Source organism: Parasteatoda tepidariorum, chromosome 8, assembly GCF_043381705.1.
Source record: "Parasteatoda tepidariorum isolate YZ-2023 chromosome 8, CAS_Ptep_4.0, whole genome shotgun sequence".
Lineage (NCBI taxonomy): Eukaryota > Metazoa > Arthropoda > Arachnida > Araneae > Theridiidae > Parasteatoda > Parasteatoda tepidariorum.
Genome location: NC_092211.1, coordinates 63913998 through 63937014, shown reverse-complemented (window position 1 = coordinate 63937014; position 23017 = coordinate 63913998). Strand labels below are relative to the sequence as shown.

General features: G+C 27.0%; 1 protein-coding gene across 6 annotated transcripts in view; it reads right to left on the bottom strand.

The window, feature by feature from the left end:
* Window positions 1–23017, bottom strand: part of LOC107448889 (ras-specific guanine nucleotide-releasing factor 2-like) — a 331467-nt gene that overhangs the window by 71780 nt on the left and 236670 nt on the right. For 4 of the 6 annotated variants that reach the window (XM_071184120.1, XM_043043791.2, XM_071184123.1 and 1 more), the window contains exons 8-11: window positions 19997–20190; window positions 17261–17371; window positions 14949–15066; window positions 10672–10826 (exon numbers count right to left, since the gene is read on the bottom strand). In XM_071184120.1, the coding sequence (XP_071040221.1) occupies window positions 10672–10826; window positions 14949–15066; window positions 17261–17371; window positions 19997–20190 (578 nt within the window). The remainder of the gene's footprint in view (window positions 1–10671; window positions 10827–14948; window positions 15067–17260; window positions 17372–19996; window positions 20191–23017) is intronic. The other 2 variants (XM_071184121.1, XM_071184124.1) reach the window with 1 other exon arrangement.

The following is a 23017-nucleotide window of genomic DNA, read 5'->3' as shown; positions in this document are numbered from 1 at the left end:
CATATGCAAGAATCGCCTATTAAATATGGACTGTACAACTATGGAGAAGCTAATCACGGCGTTAATTCATGTGTGGTACAAGGACACAAATATTATAAATGACTGTAAAAAATTAGTGGAATCCATGCCGAATCGTGTCCAAATGTTAATAAAGTGTCGTGGAGATCATATTATGTACTAAAAATTTTTGAGTTTGTATAAATTTAAATAAAATAGCATTTTCTCTTAGTTTTCTGAATTTATTGAGTTTATTTCAATTAATTTGCACAAGGGTATATATATATATATATTTCTCTTTGACTTTCCTATTTTCTCTTTGTTATAATTGAGAAATATTTTGAAAAATAAATAATTATCTCTCATTTAACTGCTATACACAATTTAACTAAACAACTATTTAAAATAAATCATTGAAGTCTGAACAGTTTTTTATTATTCTATTAGGTAAAATGTTAAAATTATTAAATAAATGGTAAAATGAATGATAGTTCTAAAGATGGTTTTAGTAATTTTATCGTGATACCACGGTAAACATTTATTCGGTTAAATTTACTATATAGTTTTTTTTAAAATTTTTACTAAATAAATGGTAATAAGAGCTAAGATTTTAAAAACCAGAATTTAGGGGAAACCGTTGGCATATGAACGGAAAAGTTATAAAGTGATAGTTGCAGTTTTGTTTAATTATCTATATTTTTGGTTCTATTACCAGATTTTTTTAGTAGAAATGTTTTGATCATATAAGAATGGTAATTTTACCAAAATTCTTTTTCTCTGTGTACTATTATTTTGCATCCTGAAAAAATCTTTCCAATTTAATCTCAACTGCAAGTGTAAAGTTTGAGTGGCTTTTATCGAAAAAAAATAATCGTACCAATACTTACATAAACTGAAAGAATTTCTTGTCGGCTCTGTATACCAGAAATAAACCTATGGTAGATTGTTTAAGTGGTTTAAGTGGCTAAGTGTAAGTGGTTTTTACCGGAAAAAAATAATCGTAACAATAGTTACATAAACTGAAAGAATTTTTTGTCAGCTCTGTATACCATAAATAAACCTATGGTAGATTGTTTAAGTGGTTTAAATGGCTAAGTGTAAGTGGTTTTTACAGGAAAAAAAATAATCGTAACAATACTTACATAAACTGAAAGAATTTTTTGTCAGCTCTGTATACCATAAATAAACCTATAGTAGATTGTTTAAGTGGTTTAAGTGGTTTAAGTGGCTAAGTTTAAGTGGCTTTAATCGAAACAAAAAATCGTAACAATACTTAGATAAACTGAAAGAATTTTTTGTCGGCTCTGTATACCATAAATAAACCTATAGTAAATCGTTTAAGTGGCTAATTTCAAGTGACTTTTAACGAAAAAAAATAATCGTACCAATACTTACATAAACTGAAAGAATTTTTTATCGGCTCTGAATACCATTAATAAACCTATAGTAAATCGTTTAAGTGGTTTAAGTGGCTTTTAACGAAAAAAAAATAATCGTAACAATACTTACATAAACTGAAAGAATTTTTTGTCGGCTCTGTATACCATAAATAAACCTATAGTAGATTGTTTAAGTGGTTTAAATGGCTAAGTTTAAGTGGCTTTTATCGAAAAAAAAATAATCGAAACAATACTTACATAAACTGAAAGAATTTTTTGTCGGCTCTGTATACCATAAATAAACCAATAGTAGATTGTTTAAGTGGCTTAGGTGGCAAAGTTTATGTGGCTTTTATCGAAAAAAAAATAATCGTACCAATACTTACATAAACTGAAAGAATTATTTGTCGGCTCTGTATCCTCAAATAAACCTATAGTAGACTTTTTATGTTAAATAAACGATTTTATCTCACGGAGAAAGATATTTCGGTAAAATTAACGTGCTGAATGGTAATGACAGTTAGAGTAAATCGTAATTCTGGTAAGTAAACCCAGAATGTACGTTATTTAAACCATCCATTTCATAATTTTTCAGTTCATATCGTAACTGCTTACTTGACATTCTGGTTCCCAAAATTTTAGTTCTTTTTACCACACATTTAGTAAAAAAAAGCGAAACTTAAAAGTAAATTTAACTGAATAAAAGGCTTTTCAGCCATGCTCTAAGGTATCATGATAAATCTACTAAATTTTACCACTTTTACCAAGTTTAATCACATATTATAAAATCATATTTTATTGATAATTTTATTTAAGTTATTAAAAATTGTTTCAATAAAAATTATAGAGTTTTTTTTTTGTGTTCCCATAAAGCCAGAGTCCCGGTAAATTTTATCATATTCTGGAATTTATTTTTTTCTCATTGTGAAATTATCGCAATATACTAAATGCAAACAAAAGAATTTGTGGCACCAATTTTGTGTTAGAAAGCATGAGTAAGCAAGGACAAAAGGGAGATTTCAGGGAATATATCTATCTACTTTGACTAAGACATTATATTGGACTAAAAAACTAAACAAAATACCAGATTTGTATAGATTTATTTCGCACCCACTTAAATTTCTGTCATAATTAATGCATAATTTTTAGATGAAGATAAACTACCAGCTTTTTTCAATTTTTCAAGATAAATTCTTTTAAATAAATAGAAAAAAAATTATGCTTTAAAAGTAAATTTGATGCATTAGTTGTTTTATACAAATATTTGAAAGCAAACTTTCTTTACTTTCAATATCTTAGTGCAATGAAAAATTAACACTGAAGTTTTGTTTTGACAACAAAATATACATAATACATCTAAACATGCAGCATGCACAACAAAAACAGAAAACATTGTTTAACACAAGTTTACGAGCAATAGAATACTTAGTAATAGTTAATTTAGAAGAATTTAACCACAGCCTAATAAATATGTACAAAACAAAGAATATAGAAAATAATACTTATATAACAAAAATAATAACTTTTGTGAAGAAAGATATATGTAAAGATGAATTATTATAAAATATTAAATAGAAATGAACAGTCAACAAATAACCGGCTTATCAATATTGATCATAATACAAATATTTACTAATACAAAAGAACTCATAAAACAATATTTAGAAATAAAACATATACAATAGATATATATAGATATATTATCACGCAGTTTCACAAACAACAAAGCCATATGCATCAACACAAGTGTTTTTCAAACTTTTTTTGAGGGAAAATGAATTTTTATTTTGAACAAACATTGAACAAATAACATTACAACAGCCATTATATTAAATGCTTACCTTCTCTGTGTTTAAACGAAATGTTCAAGTAAACTTTTTTCTTTTTCAATAAACAAAAAATATGAGCATTAAATCATACATATAACGTATGCAATGGGAAAGATAAATCGTATGCACCAAACATGTTATTTTATCACTCCTTCTTTACATTTTTTACTTTACTACCCTTTATTACATATTTTTTTCACTCCCATTTTCTACATATTTTATTTTACTACTCATTTTAACTTATTTTACTTTATTCCACTTCTTTTACACAGTTTATTACCTTTTTTTACGCTTTTTATTCAATTCCAACTATAAGTTCACACTCTCCCTATATTTTTACATATCTTTTTCAAATTTTTAATTGTTAATAAAATACTTTTTACATCCTGTCAAGTTCAAATACATTTTTTTAAACTTGTAGTTTTTGAAACTTGATGTTAATGCAGTTTTTTTCAAATATTAATTTATTTATTAAATTTAATTAATTAATTTTAGTTTTATATGGGAGAAAAAGAATTGCCATTTAATAGGGTGATTCTGTCATATGTATATACATATTTATATTAATTGTAATTAAGTAATAAAAAGAGACTAAATTAAAATATTTCTTTGTTGCTAGTAGGAATTGACTCTATTTTTTTATATTACTTGCTTTATTACCCTCCTTTCATGAATTTTATTTTATTTCTCGACAAATAACTAATTTTTTATTTATTTTATTATTACATTTTAACCTTTTTAAGTTGCGTTTCTTACTTGGAATATTTTCTTAGAAAATTTATTTATGTGTCTCAAAATTCAGTCAAGGGTAGGAAAGTAGTATAATTAGTATTGGAAAAGTAATAAGCGTACTAATATGTAAAAATTTTTTGACTTCATTCAATTTAAATTTTTAATTCCACATTCTATTCTTTTTCTATATTAGAAGTTATAATTGGGCTTCATATTTTTCCTAAAACATTTTTTTTTTTATTTTAAAAAGCGCAGTTTAATTTTAAATCAAAGTAGACTAATTTTAAAATGTTTTGTATAAAACAAGTTACACGGTACGCAAAAAGATCAAGACTTCGAACCCCAAATCAAAGTACAAATCAAAACTTCGAACCTCAAATTCAAAATTTAACTTAATTCATAATTTCACGGAACTTTAATACTATTTAAAGTATTGTGGTTACATTTTAATTAACTAAAAAAATTTTTTTTGAAGAAAGGTTAAATAGTTTGAAGGTTTTTTATCGAAAAATATGAAAGTTTTATTTTTAATTGAAATTTTGAACTAGCATAGATATTTAGTATTATTTTTTTACGTTATTAGAGTTTTAAATTTTGGTTATTCTGTAAGATGGGCTGACTTACTGTTGCACACCAGGAAACTTGCATTTTACTTTCACTTTTTTTTACAAAAGAATAGCCTGATTTAGTAATAAAACTGAGCTACCCTTATCAAAATAAAATTCTTTAGCAAAACTATGAAGACAAACTATACGCCCATATCCCATTAGCAGGTTATAGTGCAGCTTAAGAAATTTGGCAAATGTCATAAAGTCGAAAAACATGCACATTTGGCATAATTTGCCATTACCAGTAAGTCCCCATAAGACATGGTTACAATTGTGAATTTTTTATGTATTCATCATTACTCTACACAAAGTTTATATAAAGGTTGTAGTATTGGTCTCCGTAATCGTTCATTAAAAAAACTTATTTACTTTCCTTTTTTAATATTTAGAAAGCCGTGATTTAGATAATAGGGTACAACATGTTTTGATTATTTGTGCTAATTTAGTGTGCTAATATAATGTATTATAACATGTGCTAGTTTAATTATTTATATTTAAATTTTCTACACTTTGGGGGTAGGTTTAAACTCATTATTTTGCATATTTAAAAAAAATTGAGAAAGTTAAGGAAAGAACATGACGGGAGATATTTAAAAATAAAAGAAACGTTAAAATAAAGGAGGCAATATAATCGTTTCCCACTTCATTTATACATAAAAATCTACTTAACATTTAGAAATGAACTAATAAAAATTTAACGATTTAGTTTAACGAAAATGGTTAAAAAAATACCTTAACGTTGTATTTCATCAGAAAAAGTACACCCGAATAACTCAAAACTAATGTGTCATAGGAATAATAAGATAAAAAATCTTGTATTTTTCGATTCTTCGGTTCAAAATTTTCAAGAATCTACCAATGTAGTTGACTTTTCGAGCTTAAATTTTTGTTTTTCATTGTTATCATCGGTGAAAATGATGATTTGATTTAGTTTGTGCATTAAAGCAGTTTTATAGCTTATTAGAAAAAATTATACAGTGAAACCTCTCGGGAGCAACCACTCTCTGTTCCACAATAAACTGGTCGTTAATGGAGGTTTGTCGTTCACAGGGCTCCATTGATTTCAAAATGGTATCAAAGGTGCATAATGTTTCGCAAGCAATTTTAGTTTAGCTCAGTGTCATTTTCTTGGTGCAGAAATACCACTTTTACTGGCGTCATAAAAACGGGATCGATGAATAAAATCTTTCGTCAATAAAAATGACCTTTACTGATATAATTATGTGTAAAAATGCATTTCCCAATCATGAATGATAGAGCTGTTTCAAATGAATAAACAATTATGTTTTGTATTTAAGTTGGCATTTAATTTCATAACATAAAAAATAGTTAGCTCTAAAGCGTGTTTGTTTGAGATGCTTAGTTTTTTCTAAAATAACTTTTTTTTATTTAACTTTCAACTTTTAAAAATAAATCATTGATAGTTTCGTCTTTAGTACACTCTGACTGCAACATGAGGTTGTAGATCTCTTTCAGAGATTGTCAAAAAGAAGTTTATAAATTAGTCACAAATATTTTGAATACATTTGAGTCTACTAATTTGTTTTGTTAATATTTTTTGTTTTGACACTTTATCGTGTTTCTTTATTTGACCTTTTCTGCATTTGGTGTAGAGGTTGTCACTGGAGGAGGTTTGGATGGTCTCTTTTACAGGTTTTCTTCACCAAAAAGTATATCCCAAAAGTGGTCACAAATAGAGGAAGTTTTTTTACTGGAGGTTTCACTGTAACTACAAAATTATTTACAAAGAAAAAATATTATTTGTGTCTCGAACATTAACCAATAGAAGATCTTCAAATTTCATTCACTGGCGCTTAATAGGAATGAAAATCGGCACAAGGACAAGTTTTTTTTTTGCATAATTTTATGAGTTTAATTTTGATTTTGAATTTTAAGGACTCCCAAGTATTTGTTATGAGGTTTTCAACAAAGCAATTCGTAGAAACCCTAAAATTCGTCTTGTGAAGACTATGTCAAACGCTTTAGAAAATTGACACATATGAACAATTTTTATTTTTTAGACAAAAATAATTTTTCAAAAAATAATATTTTTCAAGGGTTTGTGCTAGGTTTAAGTTTCAGCTTTTTTTAAAGTCATTTTTTTATAAGCATTCGTGTCTACTTCAAGTTGTAAATATACTTTATATTTTTTAAGGTTTTTCTTGTTTGCTTTAAGCTTCTCTTTTTAAAATTAATATGCTTTTTTAAGGTCTATGTCCCTTTTAAGAAGTTTATTTTTTTCTTCTCAATAATTTAATATATTTTAAGATTTTGAGTGTACTCTGAGTTTATTTCCAGATCCAGTAATATACTTCAGTTTCACAATAAACAGATAGAGCACTGAAGAAAATGATGCTGATCTTAGTTCCAATTATTAATACAATATTATTCAAAAGATCATCAATATAAATTTATAAAAATGGAAATAAAAAGGAAAAAAACAAAAACAACAAAAACCAAAGTTTAAATTAGTGTAATGAGTTTTTTATACAATACAATTAAATATTGTGTTCGCGAATACATAAAGAATAAACGTTTAAAACATGTAATTTAAAACTAAAAAAGTACGAAAATAAAGTCATAGTCTTATACTTGTCTACACAAACAGGATATTAAAAACGTATCATTCCTAACATGTTCGTAAAAAGAATAACACCAATAAGCAATTGGTGTTTCAGTGTTCTGTTTTTAAAACGCTAACTCCTAAATAACACTAATTACTTAGACTATTAAGTCATTTCCCTGAAAAATAGTTTTAGATAATTATAAAAATGATAAAAAAATCCAAGATAGGATTTTTTACGAATATGCTATACAGCACGGCTTTTTAAGAATAAAATCTAACAAGGCAGACAAAAGCAAGAGAAATAATTAAACAGCCTTGCATGCAATGCAATAACAAAAAAGTAACGGGTAAGTTTTATTTTTAAATAATCATTAATTAAACAACATAAAGTTCATCCAAGAACAACTTACAATCTCTACCAAACAAGCTCCAATCTCGTTCTGTTCTAAAAAATTTTAATACAAGAAAAAAAAGAAGAAAAAAACTTGAGAGAGACTTTTGTGATATTGCATTGCATGCTTCACCATTCAATTATTTCCCCTGCTTTTGCCCACCTTGTTAGATTTTATTCATAAAAAGTCCTGACACTATGTAAAAAATAGTTTTTTAATTATATTAACATATTTTTGATACATTTACACGTTTTAATTTCACTTTTACATTAAAATAATTCCATGTTTGTAATAATAACGTGATTTCTATTTTACAAATTTAAAAAAAATGCGCTTTTGCTGTTTATTTGATATTTTGAATGTGATCTCCCTTTCTCTATCTTAAAAAGACTAACTTTTTATAAAAAGATTTTACTGTAATTAAAATTCCATCCTCTAAACATACTTTAGACAATTTTGACATATCTGGAAGAAACCGGGAATAAATGTGGACAAACATTTGTTGAAATAAAATGATACAAGACTTTTTCCGTGAAATTCAAATTAAGTAATTTAATATATCTTCATGTGGCAGAAGGTGTATATTATTTTTCGTACTTTTAAAACTAATTTTAACAATTTTCAATCTTACTCAAAAGTAACGACGCGTAATTCTATACTTTGTAAGAAACATAGGATTTAAGAAACCATGGCAACTTTTGTAACAGAAAGGTCTTGTATTTCTTACTAAGAAATCATTTCTTGCAAATGAACTAAAATTAAAGTTATATTTTTATATTTAAAGATCAATTAAAATGGTTAGTTCAAATTTAGCAATCAAACATTTAATAACATTTCATTAATAAGTGGGGAATAACTTTTAAAGCAGCTTTTGTTAAAGTTTAAGTCTACGTTTATTAATAAACTAAAATTCGAAAGAGAAGTATTTTAAACTTGGGCTGTTTATTATAAATATTTTAAATTTTAAATATTTATTTTTATTATAAAACTTAGAAAATCATAATAATAAATTCCAGTTTGCAAGGCATAAATTTTTTGTTCGTATAATAAAACTTTAACAAATTACCAGTTTTAAAAAGCCGAAGACCTAAATGGCTTTAATTGTTACCAAATTAGAGTTAGAATTAGTTAATTAACTGATCGTCCAGCAAAGAGAAATTTATAAGTGAATAATAAGAACATCTTTAAAAAAAATTTTAACTACGAAAGATTAATTTCTAAAGGTTTTCCAGACGAAGTCAACAGTCAAAATAAATCAAAACATTTGAAATATGTGCCAGTTTTCTATTTGTTAAAGTGAGTTCTTTTTATCGCATAAAATTCGTAATCCTTAAACTAATAAATATTGTTCTTTTTTAGTTTAAACAAAAACAAACTCTCCTTAATAAAATTTGATACAAAATCCGAAATATAAAATAAAATATTTCGAAAAATGTACGATTATTTTAAAATTCAATTAATCGGGATTTAATAAGATTTAGCTCAAATTGAGGCCAACAGCGAGCTTTTTCTGAGAAAACTCACATTCTTTTTTTAACAAACAGCAGTTTTAAATCAGAAAATAAAGTTTTAATAGCTTAAAATGGACAATGGTGTAAAGGTTTATTCAGTTAATATTATTTTTACGTTTTTTTTTCTTCGTATTCTTACCTCTGGAACTAAACTAATTGTAAGAATAAAGAAAATCATTACACCAGTTAACACTCAAAGATAATAATCATTAAAAAAACAATTCATTATTATTTGGTTCAATTGTTACATAAAGTATTTTGAGTTATTTTTCATAAAAAGATTTAAAAATATGCAGTTTTAAACGAAAAAAATTCTAAATAACTCATTGAACCGAATTATTTCGAATTCATTATTCATAATTATTTTCTCGAAAACTATTAAACCGATTTCCTTCATACTTCATTTAACTTTTGAAATGACGGAATTTAACCAACATTTTATATTTTCTTCTAAGAATATTTTAGATTAATTTGTAAAAATGAGAAATCTTTATTAAAAATCAATTCTTGTTTGAACTACTCTCTGAATAACTGAGTTCATAGTATGTAATCATTACAATGTGAAACTTCTTAATTTTGAGAAACATCAAGATTTTCGAAAACTAAAAATATTCATAATAAGGAATACTTTTGACTGTCGATTGAGTAAAGTATTGAAATTTTATTTTAAGAGCTAAATACGTTGGGAAAAAATAAATTTCTATTGACTGTTTCATATTCTATTTAAGAGCAAAGCTCTATTTAGTTTTTTTTTAAAAAAATGTTATTACAAATTTATACCCTAATTACATTTATACCCTAATTACATTTATACCCTAATTACAACAATATAACACTAAAAAATACATTATACTTTATGACGGAAAGTAAATAAAATTATTAACTATCACGTTATATAATTGCGGCAGGCATCTATTTTAGAATTACTTCCTATTTAATTACTATTTTCTATTTTAATTATGAAAAACAGCTAATTTATAAAAAAAATACTACTAGAATTAGTTCATAACACATTTTGATTTACTATTATAAAATCAAAAATATCTTGAAAATATTTTTATTTACGAAAACAATTTAATAGATTTACTTATATTCTCCTTCTATTAAAATATAATAACACATTAAACCTAACTCATATATTTTGAAGAAAAATATAGCATTTGATTGTATATTTTATGAAATTTTTTTTTTTTGAATCTTTCAAAAATATTTAGAAAATTGTTGTATTTATAAAAAAATTGCTGATAAATTTTTTGATACTTTTCTCCCATAAAAATATACCTTATTCATAAATTTATACATATATTTCGAAGAAAAATATTGTGTTTAATTGTATATTCTATGAAACAGTGTTTTTTGCCAACAATGAGTCTGTGAGTATCAATGTTTTATTTTGATTAATTGCCGTACGTGTTATATGTGTGCTTTGTTTAATAGGGCAGAAAAATTTATTTATTTAAAACAAAATTACTAAATAATACCTTAAAATGAACATAAAATTGTTAAATCCCTTTGCGTAAAAGCATAGAAAATAAACTATTTACAAATGCAATTAGGAGAAATGTTATCTAAAACTTGTAAATTCTTACATAAGCAAAAGAAAGATGGAACAAAAATGGCTTATAAAATTTTAAAAAAAATTGAATAGAGCTCTAACCTCGATTAAATGAAGCTTCCCATTGGTTGAACGAGTACAGAGTAACATGTGATTGGTGAATAGGAAACATTGCCGTACGACTTCGGTTTCCCGTTTTCCCATTCGAGGTCTCTGTAACTTGGATTTTTCGCTTCCTAACACCTGAACAACACTACCTGTAAAAAATGGAAATTAAATGCTTCCTAAAATGAAGTAAAATTATGAAATGCTTCTAATAAGAAAATGTTATTTTAGTAATAACGCTCTTGCAGTAATTTATATTCTACATGTTTAAGACAATGACATATTTCTTTCTATTAAAAGAATGAATAAAACATTTTAATATCAACACATGTATGTTTGTGGTAGTTCAGGTCTTATAAGTTTATAACAATAATATTTTTCAACATGGAGCAAACAATTCTAGTAAAATTACCCTACTATATTTTAAAGATATTTCTGGTAAAAATAAATTCTGCAAATAAAACAAAAATATACGATATTAAAACCATTCTTTCGGTATTTTTTCCGCACACATGGTAACGGTTTTACCGTAAATTCTGGGTTTTCAAAATTATATTCTCATTGCCACACAGTTAGTAAATACAAAATTGAAAAGTAAATTTAACCAAATAAATGGTTTTTATGCCATACTCTAAGGTATCATGATAAAATTCCAAACTTTTACCCTATTTTAAAACCCTATTTGATTGTTAATTTTACCAAGATTCAATACCAAAGTGCTTCATCATCAACAGTTACCGAGCTTCTTATGGTTCCTATAGAGGAAGGAATACGGTCAACTTTACCATATTTTGGTAGATTTGAGCGAGCTTTTATTCTCATTGTAATAATAAAACTAACAATCGTAGTAACAACTTGTTTATAGCGTTAATATAACGCGTTGATACAGATTTTATAACGTTAATATGACGTATTAATAAAAGGTTTACAGCATCAATATATATTTCTAGTAATGACGTAAAATGCAATGGTCTATAATAGTATTAGGTAGTATTATCATAATTGAATCTAGTTATGCAGGCTCTTTTGATATTTGTAAGAAGTAAAAAAAAAATTTATAGCTGTGTTTAAAAAGAGAAAATATTTTCCCAATTTATAAATTTTCTATTTTTCTTGCAATTCTGTTTTTTAAAAACATAATACCCATGAGTTAAAATTGTGAAAATAAGTGCATTTTTTCTGTTATAACTAACTTATTACTTGTTATTTTCATAATTAACTTATTACTTATTATTTCGAACTTATTATTATTAACATGATTAATACACATTTTATACTGAGATACATCTAATTCACTTTCTGATTGAAACTGAAAGCTAGAGAACATTTTTAAAAAAATTAAAAATGAAGGTATGCACCTAAAGCACCTAAAAAGCAACTAAAGTAAATATTATTCCCGCAAGTTCAATTCATTATAGTTAGTTTTGTGGTCTCGGTCTTAGTTATTGCGAGCAGAGTTTAAAATTTTAAAATAAAATTTAAAATTCACCGAATTGTTCTCACCTAAGCAGACACCTAAGCATTTCGAGGTAAAAAAAAGTATGGTTAATACTATCAGAATGTGGTAAAACTTACGGCGGTTCCGAACGCCAAAAGGCTTGGTAATATTTGCCGAAACGCTTTGGTAATTATTTTGATAAAGTTAACAATAAAAAGGATATTATAATATGTAGTAAAATTTTGCGAATAATGATTAAATTTGGGTAATTTTACCATGATATCTTAGAGCATGACATAGAAGCAATTTATTTGGTTAAATTTACTTTCCAGTTTTGTATCATTTACTAGAAATTTGGTAATAAGAACTATCCTTTTGAAAACCAGATTTCCAGTAAACCTTTATAATAGTAATTGAAAAGTTACTAAATGAATAGTTTAAACACCGTATATTTTAGTTTTATCTACCAGAATTATTATTTTTGCTATAAATGCCATTAGTATACAGAACATAATTTTAATAAATTTTTTTTCTTCGGGCAGTATAGAATAATTTAGAAAAAAATTTAAAAAAAAAAACATTAAAAAGATTTATTAACTTAAACCAAATTTTCGAAATATGAGAATAAATATTCAATGCCTTTTATTTAAAAATTTGACAATGGTGTTTAAAGAATACTTTTAATTTTACAATTATTATTTCGCGAAAGTGATCTAAGTACAAGTGAAGCGATAAATTCTTACATTTAAATTACGAAAATGTTTTTAAACATTTTAGAACTTCACGGTAGTTCCTTATTGTAACGTAAAAAGATTAAATACTTTTGTTCACAAAATTTTTTGATAGTTTTCTAAATACATATAAGATGCATATTTATACTGTTTATGCACAATATTCTGATTTATTAAAGTTTTATAAATTTTATTTCCTAGCTATTTTTTCATTTATCTAAAACACTCAAATTTTAAAAATTATTTACTGATAAAATGACTGCAACTAAAAGTACATATTTTTTAATTAGAAACTGATTGTAATACTTCTGAATATTCGTATGGTGCAATAAAAGTTTTATTTTTAGCTTTCATCTGAATTAAGAAATTTCAATCCATCAAGAAACTGCTAAGAATCCTCGTCCTTGTAATTAGTAAGATATTGCGATATATAACATTACATTAGTAAATACTGATGCGTAATGATCTGCATAACGTGCCATATTTTGATGGAATGGAGGTTAATTAAGGAAGAAACTTAAATATTGCAATTAAGAAAGAAATATTGAAAACGGTAAAAAAAAAACTTAAATGTTATGTTGCTATCTGGAAAAAGAAGGTATTGTTTCCGATGATTTTTTATTTTATTTACTTATTTTACACAGAATTAAATGAGATGAAGTTCTTTACAATAGTACCCATAGATTAGACATTTGCAGAAATTTTATATGTAAAAAAACTATTTTTGAAATGTAAATATTTATATTTTGTTCATTTCTAGTAAATATTTATAGTTTATTCGTTAGTCCTAGTAGCTAATTAGAAAATGATACATTGTTTTAGATAAATATTTTACGCTTACTTGAATTAAATTAAATTGTAGTCGATAAAAGGAATAACTTCAAAGAATAATTCCTGTTTAAAAAAAGTAACAGTCGAAAATAGTATTTTTTATAGATAAAACTCCCTGCTACTTCGGAGCTATTATTTATATTATCTGGAGATTGGGTATTAATAAATTCAGCGTAACAAGATGCATAGGCATCAGTACTTCATTTTCATAGATAATTGTTTTATATGTATTAATAGGTTCAGTACAAATTTGTACATTTTACACTTAAAATTCTTACAGCTTCTAAATTACTAATGCAATTCATTGGGAAAAAACATTTTATTCAGCTTAAAACACTATATCAAAGGCAATTCAAATAGCAATCTGTAAGGCTTTGTCTTCTTTCTGCTAAAACCTAACACACGGAGATTTGAAACATTTTTGGTAGAACTTTTATGCCAGATGGTTTTATTTTATTTTGTTTCATTACCGGCGTTGAATAGCCGCCCCAATTTTGAGTTCACGACTACAAATTTTCAACCTCGAAGCCTTATAATTTGAAACCCAATCCATAAGACAAGAGAGTAATCCGCACTTGCTTTACATGGAGAGTAAAAACACGAAACCATCCACAGGTGAGGGGAATCAAAGCCATGATCTGTCTTATATTGAGAATATTTTATGTCAGCACTGTAGTTAATGTGAGCCTGGAGCAGAACTCGTAGCGACCAGCCATTGCTGGGAATCGAAACCGGTTCACCTTATTGGAAGGCGAGTGCTCTATCCCCTGAGCCACCACGGCTCCTGCCAGATGTCTGACGTCATTTGAGCTTATTACTTTACTGTACTATTTATAAAATAAAAGTTTCAAAATCTAGATCATATGTTCCTTTTTTAAAATTAAACTGCTATAAATTTGAAAAAAAAAATGTTTAAAAATCTTTTTTTTTTTTTTCAAATTTCAAAATGTTTTTGGACCATATGAACAAACCGTTGATATTTAAAAAAAGAATGACTTCTGAAATAATGTATTTGGGGATGATTAAATTCGAATCTTGGTAAATTACTAAATGTTACAAAAATTTTGATTTTTTTTTTCTTCAAAATCATGAATAAATATTTCCCATTTATGAAAACGGAATTTCATATTGTTTTGACCCTTAAGCTTTTCTGTAAACTTCTATATTTGCGAGTAAAAACTTCTATCGACTTTGAGTTCGTAAATTTTAATGAAACACACAAATATTATACTCGAATTTAATAAAAATAATTGTTTTAAAAAGTAAATATTTACCTTGTCTAACAAAAACTTGATTGACATCCAATAAAATATCACAACCACCAGCGATCATTCTTTCAGTCGCTAGGTTTTTTCGAATATTTTCGGTTTCACTTACTTCATCGTGCATTTGCTAAAAAAAAGAACAAAAAAATTACCTTCATTTTTAATACAATACATTTTTAAACATTATGAGAGGAAATTATTGAAGCTTTCTCACAGAAAAAAAATCTTTACTTGATATGTATATTGAGAAAGAATTTTGATGAAAACTATAAGAATATAGTAAAAGTTATAGTGTTTCCGGCTCGGTAATGTGTACCTAAGCCCTTCGGTAATGATTAAGAAATGGAATATGGTTTTATAATGCATGAAAAAATTTGGTGAGTGGTAAAATTTGGTACCTTCATCATTATACCATAGACCATGGCATAAAAACCATTTATTCGGTTAAATTTACTCTTCACTGGGGTATTTGTTACTAAATGTGTAGTTATAAGAACTATAATTTTGAAAACCAGAATTTCCCGTCAACCGTTACCACATGGACGGTAAAATTACGAAATGAATGGTTTAATATACCGTATATTTTGGATCCATTAACCAAAAATATGATTTGGATAAAATAAACAGTAATGTTATTACTAATTTCTCCATGTAATGATGTAATGTAAGGTCAATTTTCTTCATTATTATTATAAATTTAATTCCGATATTTTTATTTGAGAAATCAATCCACTTTAATTGGGCTATCAACCTGACATTTAAAAAACCTAGGATATTTCCCATGTTTTCTTTTTTTTGCATCAAGTGCAGTAAAGCAGATGCCACTGGGCTAATTTAGTACTCAAAGACCTTATGGTGATACATGTGCATGCGTTTTAGGTATTTACGGTGAATGCACTTGTGGATAAATCCAATTCAGACTAGAGGTATAAATATCATCATCATATATTTTATCACGTTTGTGTTACGTGAATCACGTTGTGAGTTTATTTTGTCATGTTATGCATATCAATCAGTTTTTACACGATCGAAAGTTATAATTTTTTTAAAATTAATAAACATGTTTTAACTTGCATAAACTGCACACTGCGAAAAATAATATTTTTTCTTCCAAAATTGAGATAATAGTTTAAAAACAAATAGTTTAAAAACAAATAATAATCGAATTTGAAAACCACTTGTATTCAAAATTGAAACAGCATATTGAGCTATATACCTAGTCTCAAATGTGATGTGGCGTAGGAAATGTGCGAAGAAAATGTTCGTTGGCTGCCGGTAGGATTCGATCCTTGTACCTCAGTGTCGTAGTAGTGTAGTAGGGTGCTCTAACCAAAGCACCAATCTTTAGGATAAGTTAGGAAGCTTTACGTACTGGTCGTAGCAATACTAATTTTCTATTTTAATGGTACAAAGTATTGCAATTTCTATAATATAGTTTAAATAGCTAATTCAGTAATTTTAATTTTACTTTTTGATTATTTCGCTGTATCTTAAGAACTTTTAATCGAATAGAATGCATGTCATGATATGTCATTGCAGCTGCCACTATAAAAAGCTTCTGAACTCAATCTGGACTAGGTTGTGTAACTATAGTGGTTAGATCATTCTGAATCCTAGAGATCCCAGTTTTGAATCTTCCCTAATTCAACATCACTTCTGAGATTATACATTTTTATCAAAACTGAGTAAGCATTGCTTCAGTTTTGAATACATGGGGTTTTCAAACTCATAATTTTTTTGCTCAATTTCGTGAAACCCTTTTTTACATTGTACTAAAGTTGAAAAATATCGTTGTTAATTTTTTTAATTAAACTTTTTTTGCAAAAAACACATTTCTAATTTTTAATTTATCAATCCCCAATTCTACAGGGAAATAAAATGTATAATTTTTCTGTATTACATAGATTTTGTTAAATCATATATACTTATGTAGTCTAAAATTTCTAGCAAAGTAAAAATTTTAACTGTAAGACTAATAAAAACATTTTTATATAAAACATTTTATTTAATATTAGTTTAAAACATAAGAATTTTTTTGAAAACATAAATATTATTTTAGAATATATAAATAAAAATTAATTGAATCATCATTTCATTTAAATATTTAATGAAACGTTGACAGAAAGTGCTTCAATTACAATCGATGCAATAGAAAGGTAGTTTAATTTAAATAATTTAATAGATAAAAAAAATCAAATTTCACAAGTTCACAAGTTTTCAAACTAAAAAAATATTCAATTATCCTCGTTTAAAAATATTAAAAAACATAACATTAAGAAATAAATACGTATTTTTTTCATTGTCAATAATAATGATCTTACTCTAGATAGTTCTTCTAGTTTGGCGCGAGCATTTTCTAATGATTTTCTTTCTACATGATTGTGCGGCGTGTGAGCTAAAAGTTCATGAAGTGTGATAATGTAGCGTGGTACCTAAATAAAAAGAAACGACACCTAATTATTATTGTAATACATAGGCAGAATATATCCTAAAGAACAAAATCTGTTACAATCTTATTTAATTGTATGAAACAAGTAACGTTCATCTACTAAAGTGTAGACTGTTTGGAAAGTTCATAAATATCTATTTTAAAGGATGAGTTTGATTGCATATTTTTTAAAACGAAACGGAAATCTAGCTAATTAGCCAATAATAAAAGTTTCAAACTCCGTATGTATGTGTTTAAGTCATGATTTGAATATTTTATCTTATATTTAATTGTATACTTTTTAGACGGAAATAATATAAATATTTTTATGTAATAATGTAAATATTTTAGATGTAATAAATAAGAGATTACAGAGAAATGAATTTTTGTTCTTGTAAAAATGATTAAAAATATCATACTATATACATAAATCCACAATTTAAGCTACATCCTTAAGTTTATGCAATTTCATGTTCATGTTTTTTATGATTACTTTAGTTTATTTAAATCCTCAATCTCTAATCACGTATCATAATTTCGTGTTACAATAGTCAACATTTCAACAACACTATTATAATGCTAACATTCTTACCAATGTATGAATGTATAGATTTGATACTGATATTAAACAAAGTTTTCTACTTTCAAAAATTATTCCGAATACTAAAGGAACTATTTAAAAATTTCAATTATGAATTGTGTCTCTGAACAGCTTGAAAATTTTCTCTACAATATTAATTTCATAAAAAGTAATGTCAATCTGAAGTTTTTCATGGAAATTTCAAATTTCTTTAAAATGCTTACGTCATTTATGAGGGGAGGGGGTGAAATTTCTTCAAGCATTGAAGCTAATACATCAACCTTTATATACATTTATAAGAATCTAAATCTTATTATTGAAGCCATTTATAGTAGTTTAAATTTTTTCACTCAGTTGAAGCTTTAGTTATCGAGCTACTGAAGCCAATTCTAAGAGAAAAGAAACTTCTTCATATTAATAAAGCTATTTCTATGAGTTTAAAATTGTTTGTCATTAATGAAACGATTTACAGGAATTTAAAACTGCTTGAGATTCTAAGAGCTTTGAATTTAAGAATAATTTTAGTTTCTGAATTCATTTTAAGGTGTTTAAAACCGTTTAAAGCTTTTGAGATTTAAATATCAAACTACTGAGGCTACTTTTAGGAGCTTAAACTTTTTCAAGTTTTTGTTAACTGTTAGGAATGTTTCGGAGTGAAGAAACGTTAGGATTGATTCTTTTGTTAGTTAGATTGTTATGAATGCTTGGCATGCTGGAAAATTGAATAATATTTAAGTTTAGAGATCAGATCTTACTGTCGCAACTTAAGGATACAATTTTGTAATAAAGTTGTTCACGCATGCAAAATAAGTACAGTGAATAAATAAGAGTATACTTATCTTAGTAGGATAGTTTATAAATGATTGTTTTGCTAGATAGATTCTAAGTTCTACCGGTGAAAAATTCTTGTTCAAATTACGGTAGTAAGTACTGTCACCTGAAGTGCAGCATCCGTATTGTATGTGTAAGGTTCTGTAGTATTGTTCAGTCCTGATTTATTGATTTTTTTTATCCCGAACAAAGAACGCGCTTTCAGCTACCTTGTAATGAATTCCGGGTCACATTACTGCAAAAATACAAGCCAGTTTTTTTAAGGTAAAATGCATTTTTACGTCAAATTTTGAACAACAAAAAAATCTGATATACCGTAAATTTGACAGTAATATTCATTAAAAAATCACTGGCTCTCTGTAATTAAATAAACATCACGGTAAAAATTATGGAATAACATTTTACGGTAAAAATAGATTTGACGGATTCTGCACACAGGGTGCCAGTACTCTTAACAGTAATTTTATTCCGGATTTTTTAAAGTGTAAACATTCGGTATGTTAGAAAAATGAGCCATATTAAAATATCTCAAAGTTGAAAATTCTGGGTTGAATTTTTCAATACTATATTGCACACTTATCGACGGACCGAGATAGTCTGGTTGGTAAGACGTTGGACTCGTGTTCGTGAGAACAGGAGATTGAATACCCACGGCCGAAGAAACCCCGTGTATAAAATAGAGACTGGTGCAACTTAAATATGCGGGGGTCACAAAGTTCCTTAAGTTTCCATAACAAATCAATACCTCTCAGGGTACTGAACAGGAGATTGAGCATTCTCTAGTCGAGGTAAAAATTACGATCTTTGGATGAATGGATGTATGAATGGGTTTGTCCTGCAAAACAGATTGGGAAGTGTATGTGTGGCTGAAATCGTATTCTTGGCCATATATCGCGCCACTGAAAAACAAGAAACGCACCCTCTGCATTAAATTTGCTTGGTTTCCCAAGCAGACTTGCTAGCATTGGCAAGTGGCAATACAAACAACAGCACTTATCAACGAAAAATATTTATTAAATGATTGTCTACTTATCTGATTCATTGTTATGTTAAAAACGTTTGTGTATAATGTTATGTTGTTACAATTGATTATTTTGTTAGATATCTCCTACGTTATCAATAATAGGTTTGTCAAAGAGTGGAACAATTTAAATTTTCAGAGAAAAGATTTGCAATCTCGAAGGCTACCGACAGACAGTGAGATGGAGTCATACTTACCTGATGCATTGGGTACGTTAGGAAGGTTTCCAGCGTTCTCCCCTGAAGGCTGGACTTTTCTTCGAGTCTTCTGAGGATTGCGACAAATTTCTCCCTCTGCTTACATTCTGCCAATACCTGGAGACTGTAGTGGTGATTTCTCACGTACTCCTGATAGATGGTCAGCATGGGCAGCAACATGTCGAAGAGATCTCCTGGGACAAATGGGCAGCAAGCGCACTAAGTTAAGGTCATCATCGCATCAACACACACTAATTCTACAGCGTTGCCACCATGCACTAATTGAAGCCATTACACATTTCATTGCTGATCAGTGTACTCAGGGAAGAAGTTATTTTTAAAAAGGTTTCTGTCTTCAGATCTATATTTTATATCTATGTTTTTTATGTTTCTTTATATCTATATTTTTTATATCTTACTATCTGAATTTCGATATATTATCATGCGTAATACAAATATTATTTACTCGAATAATTGTAACTTTCGTTATAATTGAAATAACTGTCATAGGATTTTCTTATGCATGCAAAGCCTTCAAAAGCATTTTATTTACATGGTAATGATAAAGGAAATTTTTTCTAGACATTAATTTTGATCTGTAATCAATTTGTTGGAAAAATTTTACTTTTACTTTTTACATTTTTTGGTTGATTTTTGCAAGGATTTTAGTACACTTAGCCTTGCAACATAGAATTCCACTAAAAACAAAAAGGAATTCCTTTTATGCATATGTATTTTATATTCCTGTTTATTCATTTTATTGAGTATTATGGCAAAGTCTTGTTTATAGAGTAATTTTTCAATTAAATTCAGCGAGTATTCCCATATATATATGACATGTACAGGCTGAGATCTATTGGAGTTTGAATGATTAGTACGTAAGCAATCTATACACTGAACCAACGGTCTTTTTATTTACTTAGCGTCGACATTAAACAATAGAAAGAACAACTCGTAATGTTTAAATCTCATCCTTGGTCTTTTGAGCTCAAACCCGAGTGAAAAAAAAGACATTCAAATCATTGACACAAACTTGCCACCATGCAGATCATTTTAAATGAAGCTTACCTTCATTTCCCTTTTGTGAAATGCTGACCACATTACCACAGTCAAGTTAAGCCTAACATTTAAGCCTAATTAATTTTGTCTTAATCTTAACTTCAATCAGGCCGATGGTCAGAAAATTGTAAAGTTATAACCCCCGTGGCCCTCTGGACTTATAATGGGCTCTTACGAGAATGCTTCTAGTAGAGGAAGAATTACTTTGCTTTCTTTAAATCTATGATTTTCCATCCAAATCCAATAGATTTTCGTATTAGGCAAAGTTAATTATTATAGTAAGAATCATTTTCAATACAGGAGTAAGTGGTGTTGCTCATTTTGTAAGTTCTTTGAAAATCCAAATTGTTATTTAATATTTGATTGTAAGAAATTTTTAAATATTTAATATTATGCTTCTTAAACATACATTTCCCTGAGTGCAACTGCATAAAGCTTGAGAAAATACCGAGCTAAATAAAGGCACTAAGCAGGACTTACTAACCATGATAAAGCACTTACTATGCTAAGCAGTACTTACTAACCTTGATAAGCAGCACTTACTAACCATGGTATACCAGCATTACTTTTGACTCTAGAATGCATGCGGTGCAGCTCGAAGCGTTACACATTTATCCTACTGTGCTAGCATTTTCTACAATTCTACGAACAACAGCACTAATTACAGCATTTATTTGCATCAGAAAAAAATTAGAAAATTATACAAAATAATGTGAAACTTTTAGCATAGTTTCGTCTTCCTTAATGTATAATAAATTTTAGCTATTACATATGTTACTCAGAGGTGCCAACTAATACGATTTAACTGCAATTATTACGATGTCATAAGATTTCGGTGTTACGGTTGAGTTATACAATCTACGGTTTTTGAGAATAACGACCAAGAATTATGAAAATTTGTTGCTTATGAATTTAATGGTAGAAAATTTAAAAAAGTTATATAATCCACTTTCCATAATCTGTTTTATATAAAGTTTCTCCCATAACAACTAAGAATTATAAAAAAAAATTTATGAATTTGAAGGGAAAAAATGAAAGTTGGATAATTCATTTTCCATAATCTGTTTTAATTAAGGTTTCTCTTGTAACAGCCACGAATTATGAAAATTTGTTGTTTATAAATTTAAAGGGAGAAAATAAAAGTTGGATAATATGTTTTAAGTAAGGTTTCTACTATAACGACCAAGGATTATAAAAAATGTTGTTTGCAACTAATTTGCGATATTTTTTTCTACTCTTTAAACATTTAGAAAAAACAAAAACAATTTGATGGATATGCGGAATAAAAAAAATCTCCTCTTTTTGTATTTTAGAAAATCTGCACTGAAAGTAAATCTTCTCTAGTATACGAAAGCAAAAGACCATTAACTCAAATCTAAAATGTCGTGAGAAAATTTTTTTTTAGTTCAAATGCAGTTTGAAAAAAAAGCAATAAGGGCTAATGCTAATTTAATCAAAAAAGGGAATAAGTTTAATCTTAACATTTTATAAAGAAGTATAAAATTTCGATGTTACATAATTTTTAATTTAGCACCGTTATCAAATTGTTACCTTTTTAATTAATAGTAAATTCATACAAAATATTATTATTATCATATACCTATGTAGAATTTAATGGTATATACACCTTAAAATTGCGCTAACTTTAATTTCACAACCTTAACTGTATACACTTCTATGTTATTGTACTATTTAATGGTGATTGATAGTTTGGAAAGTTGGAATCTCTGATAATTATTTAAAGATCTGATTAGTAATACCAAAATATAAAAGCTCTCTGATTTAAGTTTATTAAACAGTAAATACACTATGCATTCCTTAATATTCAAATATAAAAAGGTATTTGATAAAAATTAAGTCTAATATTAAGTACACAAATATTCCGCAATAGGTTGATTGATTCAGGAATACGCTTGTTAAAGTATTCAAATGCTCTGAATTAGGTTGATTTGCAAATAAGCA